The sequence below is a fragment of the Macaca fascicularis genome, chromosome 3 (assembly GCF_037993035.2).
Source record: "Macaca fascicularis isolate 582-1 chromosome 3, T2T-MFA8v1.1".
Lineage (NCBI taxonomy): Eukaryota > Metazoa > Chordata > Mammalia > Primates > Cercopithecidae > Macaca > Macaca fascicularis.
The window spans coordinates 117,933,281-117,945,284 of NC_088377.1; the positions used below are offsets into that span (position 1 = coordinate 117,933,281).

The 12,004-nt window shown below is 32.9% G+C and overlaps 1 protein-coding gene across 1 annotated transcript in view; it reads left to right on the plus strand.

The window, feature by feature from the left end:
• Window positions 1-12,004, plus strand: part of VWDE (von Willebrand factor D and EGF domains) — a 77,869-nt gene that overhangs the window by 21,482 nt on the left and 44,383 nt on the right. The window contains exons 4-7 of the mRNA XM_015447689.4: window positions 5,711-5,776; window positions 8,573-8,820; window positions 9,698-9,787; window positions 11,344-11,488. Coding sequence (XP_015303175.3) covers window positions 5,711-5,776; window positions 8,573-8,820; window positions 9,698-9,787; window positions 11,344-11,488 — 549 coding nt within the window. The remainder of the gene's footprint in view (window positions 1-5,710; window positions 5,777-8,572; window positions 8,821-9,697; window positions 9,788-11,343; window positions 11,489-12,004) is intronic.

Consider the following 12,004-nt stretch of genomic DNA (forward strand, 5'->3'; position numbering starts at 1 on the left):
ATAAACAAAACTGAGAGACCTGCAAGGAGAAATAAACAAATTTGTGATTATTACTGGAGATCAACACGTCATCTGTCAATAATTGATCAAGCATGTAGACACTAAAACAGCAAAAATGGAGGAGACCATAACACTCTTTCAACCAGTTTGATCTAAATGACATGCAGAAAAGACTTCACAAAATAGCAGCATAGATGTTCAAGTACATAGGAAAATATTACCATGAAAAACCATATTCTGGGCCCTAAATTAAGAAAATTAGAATATCACAAAAAATTGAAGTTCATTAAAATTAAAACCCACTAAGTGTCTATATTGAACAACAAGAAAAGTCACAAATTAAAGACCCTAGTTTGTACATTAACTGATTAGAAAAAGAAGCACAAATGAGACTGAAAGTAAGCAGATGAAAGGAAACAGAGTAAAAATAAATGCAATAGAATATATAAAAACAACAGAGAAAATTCAATAGTATAAAAAACTGGTTATTTCAGAGATTCAATAAAATGAATAATTATCTAGCCAGTCTGATCAGTAAAAAAGAAAAAAAAAAAGACAGACATTACCAATATCAGGAATAAGAGCAGTGATACAACCACAGATTCTGTATGTAATAAAAAATAGTTATTATAAACAACTCTATGCCAATACAGTTGAAAACCAATGACATAGACAAATTTCTTAAAATATACAGACTACACATATTCATATAACAAAACTTGCACTTATAACTTCTAATTATATAAAAATAAAATAAAATACACAGTCAACCAATGTTCACTCAAAAGTAAACAGGTAACTTCAGTGGCCCTATATCTATTAAAGAAATTATATTTCTAGTTAAAAATCTATCTCACAATGAAAACAGCATGCCCAGATGACTTCAGTTGGGAATTTTTCCAAACATTTAATGTAGAATTAATACCAATTTTACACAAACTCTTTTCTAAACTTCTGTCGGGCCAGCATTACTCTAACACTATAACTAGACATAGACATTAAAAGAAAACTATATAACAATATCCCTCATGAATAATAAATGCAGATGACCTGATCACCTATTTTGCAAACCTGATGGAATCTATAAAATAGCTACTGGAGCTGTTAAGTGGGTTTAGCAATGTTGAATGAAAAAAAGATCAATGTTTAAAAATCATTTGTATTTTTTCATGCTAGCAATTAACAATCAGAAATTTTATCTAAAAATACCAATTATAGTACCAAAAATATAAGACACTCAGTAATAAGTATGGCAAAGGATGTGTAAGACCTTTACAGTGAAAACTATAAAACTTTGTTGAGAAAAATTATATAAACCTAAGAAAATGGACAGATAAACCTTGTTTGTGGATCAAAAGACATGATATTAAGATGTCACTTCTCCTCCAATTGACTACAGTTCCAAAATTGTCCTAACGAATATCACAACAAACTTTCATGTAGAAATTTACAAACTCATTCTAAAACTCATATAGAAATACGAAGAACCTATAATACCTAAAACTATTTTGATAAAGAAAACAGTTGGACAACTTATATTATCTGACTTCAAACTTACCCTAAAGTTACAATAATGTAGACAATGTGGTAATTGCATGAGGATAGATAAATAAGTCAATGGAAAAGAATAGAGAGCCCAGGAAAACACCGACACACACAGTAAACTGATCTTAAACACAAGAATAGATCCAATTCTATACAAAAAAGAGTTGTGTTTTTAGTAAATTGAATATTCATATGCAAAAATAACTTTGATTCATATCATCAAAATACAGTAAAAAGAAAAACCCACCTCACAATCATCAAAGACTCAAATCTCAATTATAAAAGCTAAAAATACAAAGCTTGAGAGAATACTTTCACTTTCAGGTGAAAATATTTGTGATCTTAGATTAGACAAATATTTTAAAAATATAATACTAAAATTGTGATCCATTAGAAAATATAAATTGGACTCGATCAAAATTGTGAATTTCTACTCTTCTGCTCATTGAAAGACACTGAAGGAAAATGAAGAGAGAAGCCATAGTTTGGGAAAAAATATTTGCAATTCATATATCTGATGAAGAATTGGATCCAAAATATATGAGTAACTCTCAAAACCCAATAATAAGAAAACAATTTTGTAATAAGATTTGAGCAGACACTTCTCCAAAGAAGACATAATAATGGAAAATGGGCACATAAAAATATGCTTAACATCATTAGTCATTAGTTAAATGGATTTATATCCACAATGAGATACCATTATATTATATATAAAATTTAAAAAGATTGACCATACTACAGATGGCAAGGCCACGGAACAACCAGAATTGCTGTATTGTGCTACTGGGAGTGTAAAATGGTACATTCAAACATTAGGAAATAATTTGGCAGTTTCTTAAAGAGTAAACATATACTTCCATATGACACAGCCACTCCATTCTTATATATTTGCCACGAGTAATGAATGCAAATGTTTTTAAAAGGTTTTCTACATGAATGTTCAAAGCAGCTGTATTCAAAATAGTGAAAAACCTGGGGAAAAAACACAAATATCTATCAATGGGTTACTGGATAATCAAATTATGATAAGCCTGTACAATGAAATACTACTTTTTCAATAAAAGGGAAAGAACTATATTTGTAGGATGGCTTCACTGTAAGAAAAAAAGAAGAAACTATTGATAAGCCAAAAACATAGATGAATCTCAAACATATATGAGGAATGAAATTTTCTAGACATAAAGTCCATAGTGTACAATTATATTTATATAAAGTTCTTGAAAATATAATCTAAACTGTATAACAGAGCAGATAAGTTGCTGTCTACGAATGTGGAGGAGTGGCAGGCAGAAGGATTAGAAAAGGACAGAGAAGCTTCTGGAGGTGATGTTATCTTGATTACTGTTAGATTTTAGTGGGTGTATTCATATGTCAAAACATGTCATTAATTACACTTTAAATACGTTCAATCAATTATACCTCAATAACGCTATTAAAAAAGAGAGAAGGAAAGTCCCAAAGTTAAGCAAGCCACGTAGCCATCATGTCAGAGTAAAGCAAGAGCAAAGACCCCTAGGAAAGAGTTTTTCTAGCATGTTGGAAGGATGTAGATGAGACCATTGTGTCAGAATAGGATGCATGCAATAAATATCCCTATTCTATGGACAAAAAGAATTGCTCAGAGAAAACAGGCACTTGACCAACATCACAGGTAGTGACTAGTAAAGCTAGGTTGATCTCAGGACGCTTGCATGCTCAACGAGGATATTCTACAACCCGTTATTGATGTCTCATCATTGCAGTTTTCTGCTCTGTCCTCTTCTCCATATCTTATGCTTGTTCCTCCCTCTGCTTGGATCTCTTACAAATCTTTACTGCTTCATGACACAGGTCAGGCATCTCTTTTCTTTACAATGTTCATTGTGCTAACCCAAGTTAGTTGTGCAGCCCAACAGTGTTCCACTACTGTGCACAGGATATCAAATATTGCACATTTTACATGCTTTGAAACTAGATTTCCACTTGTTTGCTTCCTTTCTTGACAACTACTACTTTATTATAGTTTAATTATTGGTGTATGGTTGAATCAGGAAGAAACAGAAGGTTTTAAGCAAAATGGTTTATTTTCTTCCTTGCTAATGTTTCTAGAGATTCTTAATTGTCTAATCCTAATACTAAATATTTGAGCCAGGGTGCTGGCTGTATTCTATGAAAGAAATCTGGGAAAAGCAAATAGAAGAAAGAAGAAAAAATGATAAACCCCCCAAACACAGATGGGGCACAATTCTTGGGAGTCCTTGAGCAAGAATAGTATTTTGGCCCCATGTTTTATAGGAATATTGCATTCTTTTATATATAAATGTACATGTCTAGTAGTTAAGGTTATTTCAAATCTGTTTGGCTTGCACATAACAAGAAAACAACTGAAAATAACATAAAAGATAATCACATCTAAGGGTTTTAGGATATATCATTGGATCTGAAGAAGAGTTATGTAGGAAAGTCTCAGAAAGTGTGAGAAATAGGTCAGCTTCCAGATATTAGCAACAATAGTAGTCTAGACATTCATATAGAGCTCCGTCATTAACTTGACTCTGCTTCCAACTTCTTGTTTTTTAGTTTAAATACTAAATTCTTTCAAGAAGCAATCTGATGAGTCTACCTTTGTTTAGATAGTTGCTCTTGTATCAATTAACTGTATTCAGCACATTGGGTTGTAAGTATTACCACCTCTGTCCTTGGCTCATTGGTGGTGTAATCCTGTAAACGAGTATAGGGGAATCAATTACCAAGGAACTGGCATAAAACCAACTGTAGTATACGTTTCTGGAGATTATAGTGTGTTTCACTATTATTTTAGATTTCACATATACCCTGTAAATCCCCCACATGCATAGTCCTCCATCCCATTGTCCAAGTCCCCCACCAGAGTGCTACCTTTGTTATAATTGATGACCTACATTGACACACCATTATCACCTAGTCTATAGTTTACATTAAGATTCACTTTTGGTGTTGTAAATTCTACGGGTCTGGGCTGGGCACGGTGGCTCATGCCTGTAATCCCAGCACTTTGGGAGGCCGAGGCGGGTGGATCACGAGGTCAGGAGATCGAGACCATCCTAGCTAACAAGGTGAAACCTCGTCTCTACTAAAAATACAAAAAAAAAAAAAAAAAAAAAAAAAATTAGCCGGGCGTGGTGGCGGGCGCCTGTAGTCCCAGCTACTCGGGAGGCTGAGGCAGGAGAATGGTGTGAACCCGGGAGGCAGAGCTTGCAGTGAGCCGAGATGGCGCCACTGCACTGCAGCCTGGGTGACAGAGCGAGACTCCGTCTCAAAAACAAAAAACAAACAAACAAACAAAATTCTATGGGTTTGGACAAATTTCTCATAACATGTATCCACTATTATAGTGACCTACAGACTAGTTTCACTACCCTAAAAATTCCCTATGCTCTGCCTGTTCATCCCTCCCTTTGCTCAACCCCAGACAACCACATCTCTTTTTACTGTCTCCATAGTGTGGTCTTTTCCTGGATTTTAAATAGTTGGAATCACTTAGTAGGTAGCCTTTTCAGATTAGCTTCTTTCACTTAATATTCATTTAAGTTTCCTACATGTCTTTTTGTGGCTTGATAGCTCAATTCTTTGTAAGGCTGAATAATAGTCCATGCTGTCTATATGTACAACAGCATATCCATCTACCTACTGAAGAACATCATGGTTGCTTCCAAGTTTGGGCAATTATGAATAAAGTTGCTATAAACTTCCATATGCAGGTTTTTGTATGGAAATAAGTTTTCAGCTCCTTTGGGTAAACATAGAGGAGCATGATTTCTGTGGCGTGTGGTAAAAATATGTTTAGTTTTGTAAGAAACTACTAAACTGTTCTCCAAAATAGCTGTACCATTTTGCATTCTCACCAGCACATGCTGCTCCACATCTTCGCCAGCATTTGATATTGTCAGTGTTTCATTATTTAAAAATGCAGATTCATACTTAGAAAATAAGATATTAAAGCTTTGATTGTTTTGAGATATGATTCCTTATCTTTCCATTTGATCTCACCCTTAAAAGGAAAAAATATGTTATGAAATAAGAGAAAATTACGAAAATCTTAGTCTGTATTGAAACATCCTCCAATAAATTGTCATCTTGGATATATGTAGATTTATATCTTCATGCCCAGCTGAATAATTATACAAACCTTAACCTTTGGCAGCTATTTCTGATGCACAATTACACCCATGTGGCTCTGATGAAACTAAAATAGGAGGTGATTGTGTTCGTAAGTATTATATTTTGCTTTTTAATAATGTTTTTAGAAACTAGACTATTTCAACAGATAATTATATTCTGCAGCTTTGGATGTTGAATTATACTGATATTTGACATAACCAAAGTCTGGTAGTTATCAAAAATAAAAATAACTTTATTGTGCCTTTAAGAAGTAGTCCTCGAGTTGGCAGAGGTACAGAGAGTTAGACAAATGTGTGTGTATTAGTAGAATCTTTCATAAGAAAATTTGGCAGTTCATATCAACATTCTTAAAACTCCATATGTGTTTGTACCTAATAATTCTACTTTCAAAAATATGTCTTAGAGAACTATTTAGGGAAGTGTGCGAGCACAATATTTGTAACAGAATTTGTCTAATAATGTTTTAAAAAACCTGCAAACATCCAGTAACTGCTGATTGGCTGATTGATTCAATATTTCTGATACATAAACACTGACAAAATATTTTGTAAACACCATTAAAATATAGAAGTACATTATACAATACAACAGTACCTTTTTTTTTTTAAGGGAATGATTGTATTTGTGTCAAATAAATCTTGAAAGATAAACATCAATGATGTTAATAGTGATCAAAATTTTTCTCTTCCTTTCAATATATATCTTTTATTTTCTATTTTTTAAATGTTTTAAAGGTTTTTCAAGTATTAAGAAATCCTCTTACTATAATATGCCTTAAAATAAATTAAGTACATTATCTAAGTGATAAAATGTATGTCATCTACCTATATTATGGGCAGAAATTGAAATTATTTATTGAAATATTAACCTTTTATGGGATTATTAGCCTTATCATATTTTCTGTTAGCTAAATATGATATTTGAAATGCATGAGAGACTGTTGATATATAATTAATTTAATTAACAGAGGTGTTTTATATGGTGGAACAAGCCATAAATAAATAAAATAATTCAGGATAGATCATATGATGTTCAAATATCAGGCCTAGAAATTATTATGCTTGGTATTTTAAAAAGAGTTTTATAATAATCCTCAAAATTTATCACTCTGAATTGGTTTTTTATGCTCTATTTCATGCCCTATTCCAAATGGTTTTTCTAGCCCCTTTTTTCTGTATATTTTGACAACCTATTATTGTATGTGGAGGTCAGTTTAATTAAGCCCTGTGATTTGAGTTCATAAAGTAATAAAACAATATTCATAATAGCAGCATTAAATATAAAATGTAATTATTTGACTACTCTGCATAATAGATGTAAATTCTCTTTACAAAATATATGTATTATAGCAAAATCACATTTTCCTCTTGAATAAATAATAAATTTCACCTACTTATGCTCTTTAGAACATTTATGCAATTAATTAAAAAAACTCTGCTATATAAATTGTACACAGTTTGAGGAAGTAACACTAAATAAAAGTATTGAGTCGAAAGTCAATAGATAGAGCTTCATGATAAAATGGAAAATGTATTAATATATTTAATACATACTAATATTAGAATTGACAAAGGAATACTAATTTTTATTTTCTAAGCAGAAATAATTTATTTGTTGTTTCTAAACCTTTTCCTTTAAATATAACAAGTTTTCTTTGATATATGCTGTTGAAAGCAATGATCAATCTGCCCAGATAGTTCTCTATTTAAAGTGTTGATTCAAACATTTTAATTGTCATGAATTATTTTTTTCAGTCATTTGTCTTCTCTTATTCTTAATAATCATTTCCATACATAGCTTTTCCCTGTTTTAAAATAAATGTCCTTTTCCTAGTATATTTAAGGATAACTTTTTACTTAGCTATAAGATATTTAAAGATCAAATATATTTTCAAAAATAATTTATTATTTCCTTCAAGTTTGAATATACTGCTTTGGTCTAATGTTTAAAATGTTTAGTAAAATATTCATTTACTAGATAAATTTGAAAATAATTCATTTGTCAATGGGACTATAACAAAATAACACTGTAAAATATCTAAAAGTACATTTTCTCCACAGAAAAGATTTTAAGGTCTTTCCAGAATTTTCCAAAATCTACATGGCAAGGCTGAAAGATTATTTTGTGATTGTCCTGAAATTAGCATATTTATAAAATAGAAAAATTATACATTTTAGAACATTTTAAAATCTTCTTTTACAAATTTACCACTCAGATATTTTTCTCCTTTCTAAAACAGAACAAAACTAAACAAAAAACGTATCCAGAAAACTTTCAGATCCGCAGATTTGATTTTGCAAATGCCCAGAGTTGAAAACTATATAAAATCTTCCTGTGAGTTCCTAGAGGAAACTTCAAATTTCTTTAACCTCAGAAAAATGAAAGGATTAAGATATTTCACTAAGATAGTATAATCACCTCTGCAATGAACAACTCTTTCAGCCCAGAGTAATGATGAGTTGAGTTATAAGAGAAAACTATAAAAGAGAAAGTCATTTTATTGTACATTCTTGTGACTATTTCTCATTATAACAAGGAATTATAATGTACTGAACCTTAATTTTGTTTGTTCTATCTTTTAGAAAAGATAATTGCTTCAAATAACACAAATTTCTTTTCAAGAGCTCGACTTTTCAAAGGCAGATATTCAGCCTGCATTAATATAAGCTTGAGCTCCTAAGTTGCTTGCCTATCAATATTTGTGTGATTATGGGTCAGAATATGAATGTATTACTTTGTTGATTGTTAGAAATAATCATTTTTCTAAATTTAGTTTGCTTTTTCTTAAGATAAAGCCCAGAGTTACAGTCTTTGAGTGCTTTTTCCATAAGCCAGTCTCCATTGTCTAAGATTCCCAGTTACAAGTTATGCATTTTCTCCCCAGGTCAGCTGACTGTCTCATTGCCACCTCCACCTGCAGGAAGGCCAGAGGTTCTGGTGGAGTTGATTGAGTCCAGGCTTTTCTGTAGGTGTTCTTTTGATGTTCCCCCTACAAACAACTCCGTGGGATTTCACATAGCTTGGTCTAGGCTTTCTTCTCAAGAAGTCAAAGAGGAGCTGAAACAAGAGACCACAGTTCAGGCACGCTCTCTTTTAGAACTTGATGGCATAAATCTCAGACTTGGAGACAGGGTATGTTAAAAAACAGTTGGATTTTATTTTCATAAATATACTGATTTTCAAACACAATTTTTAAACATCATATCCTAAAAATAGATTTTGTCCCCAGAGTATAAAGCACTAACATTTTTTTTGTTTGTTTTTTTTCCTTGCAGTTGTGCTAATTCTAGTGTCAACTGGATGAGTCAGTGATCTTAGTGACTGTATATGAATATATCATTTTAGTAATTTGCTGATTATTATTGATTAATCCTTATACATATATGTCTCTCTCAGGTTTTAAAATTATATACATTTATTCTAGAAAAAAAGTTTTAATTTTTTAAATGATAATATCACTTTTTAAGTACTTTTCTTTTTTATTGAGATGGAGTCTCGCTCTGTCACCAGACTGGAGTGCAGTGGCGTGATCTTGATTCACTGCAACCTCTGCCTCCCAGGTTCAAGCGATTCTCCTGCCTCAGCCTCCTGAGTAGCTGGGACTACAGGCGTGTGCCACAATGCCCGGCTAATTTTTGTATTTTTAGTAGAGATGAGGTTTCATTATGTTGGTCAGATGGTCTTGATCTCTTGACCTCATGATCTGCACTCCTCGGTCTCCCAAAGTGCTGGGATTACAGGCATGAGCCACTGTGCCCGCCCTTAAGTACTTTTTAAAACATCCTAAATAAAAAGCCTGCTATACTTTTTGTTGAGGTTTGAATAAGTAATATTTTGTAATGATGGGATTTTTCTCAAATATCAAGTAAGCTTTTAAATTATTTAATTCTTTTATTACCTCTATATACTATCTACGAAGAATTAAAATTAGGATTTTAAAAATGATAATTTACACATGTTTTCTCCAAAATTGAATTGCTAAGTGATTATTTTTTCATTATATCCCTAGATATTCTGTAGCGCTTCTGTCTTTTTCTTGGAGAATCCACATGTACAAAGTATAGCCATAGAAAGCCAAGAATTTTTTGCAGGCATTAAGGTACGTAGCAGTGGGGATGCATCAGAAAGATTATTCCTCTGGAACTATGTTTCCCAAACTGTAATCTGTCCGTGCTGGTTTCTGTACCTCATCACAGACTGAATCAGAATATTGAGACCCATGAGTCCCTGTATTTGAAGAAAAGCCCGAATAATTCTAATGGACAACAAAGTTTGAGGGGTCCTGTTAACTAAAGTTGAGATGTACTTTCAATTTTTAAAGAAATATCTCAAATTAGAGTAAAGCAAAAGGTCTGGTCTTCTAATTCATTCCATCATGTAACTAAAGTTAGCCTAGTGATATTTAGTTATCATGCATTTTGGAAGACAGATCCCAGGCCAAGTAGCAGAGTCTCTGACTGGAGTAGAACTGACCCAGAGCTATGAGTTTTATGGACTGCAAAGATTGAGCTAACTAAACAGAGAAGGAGATTTGGTTGTTGCTGGTAGCACCAGACCCAAGAACTGAAGAGCTATTCTAACAGATGAGCAGAGGTGACAGGGAATTAATAAGCAGTGGAAGATGTGGGGGCAATATCAAAAGGCAGGCAAGCACTGTGAACCTGGAAGGTCTCACACACAGGACTCAAGTTTGATCTAGATTCATTTCTAGTTCAACGACAAGATGAGATAAATGATAAAATTGTGACAATTGGACTTAGGACGAGGATAAACCCTGTTTATGAATAAAGTCCATGTACACACAGTAGGAACCAGGAAAAGAAGTGAGAAGAGTGGACATTGTCAGAATTGCATAACTACAGTGTGAGGGGAAGCAGAGGTCAAGCCTTGGGAATACAGGAACATTTTAGTTTACATTGGTTAGCATTCAGCAGACAGTGACAGGGGCCAAAGGTCAGCACCCCCACCCTTGTACCGTTTCTGATTAGGCTAACAGGGAGAATATTCAGTACTAAGAAACATCTGTTTTGAGAGCTAGCCAAGACTCGAGACGGCACGAAAATATTCCTGCCTCAAAAAAGAATTGGCCTGTGAATGAGAATAGGGCCAATCCTGGGTTGCAGCAGTTCTCAGGAAGTCCAACTCTGGAAATCAGATGCTGAGAAATAGGCTAAGTGTTGAGATATTTCAAGTGACAACAATAATTTGATTTATGTATTAAAAGTACTTAAGTTTCTAATTGAGATAGTGAGTATTAATCCTTAAGGAAAAACAGAGTCTTCTGTTGGTGTGTCAGTAAACATTAGCAATAAAATGGAAGAAAACAGAAATATTTCTTTCATCTTCACTTTCCAGTGTTCACCACAGAACCAGAATCATTGAAGCAGGCTTGGATACGATTTGCCAAATGTGTTGGGGAACCAAAGTGAGTCAAACTCAGAGTAGTGCAGCAGCTCCATGTACTCCTGTGTGTGCTGCTTGTATTTTCGTAGGTTTGATTTTAATGGTCTTGCTTAGTTAAAACATTGTAGGGCTTAAGTTATTACCAGCTCATTTAGCAAAATATGTGCTGTTGAGAAAAATGCCCTTTCAAAATTGTGCCTTAGAAATAAATTATATTTTAACATAATTTTTCTACATATTTTCTCATACCAGCTACAGCCTGAATTGAGCACTATATCAGAGGATGGGAAAGAATACTACCTGAGGATAGAAAGCACAATTCCTATTATTTGTTCTGAATTTAGTGAGCTTGATCAAGAATGCAAAATCTCATTAAAACTGCAAACTATTGATCAAGGTAATATACTAACTTTATTTAATCTTATTATTAGATTGCAAACAATAATGCTTTTTTTCCTGTAGGAAAAGTCACTGGAGTGTACTCATATAATAAATCATGTTGCATGTTGACCTCAAATTGTAGCCCAATCATATTACTAATACTGGGCCAAATTGATGATTGCCAAAGCAATTCGCATTTCTTCTTCTTGGCTGAAAGCATACATTTAAAAAAAAAAAAAGAATTGCGAATAATTTCCTCTTCATTATCATCTTTCTCCTCTCACTCCTCTTTTTTCTCCTATTTTTTTCTCAGTCTCCTGTTTATTCTTCTCTTTGCTTAGTTTACAGAAATCGAGGGAAAACTGCTCTTTAAGATTTTTCAAATAATCCCCAATGAGGGACATTTGATAAGTTACATTAAAAGTTCAAGCTTATGAAATATAGATCTCATAATGCATCCTTCAAGCTTCTCTCCCTAATGTACATTTATGTTTGGGATATCATGTCTTAAAATTCTTTTATTTCAATGACT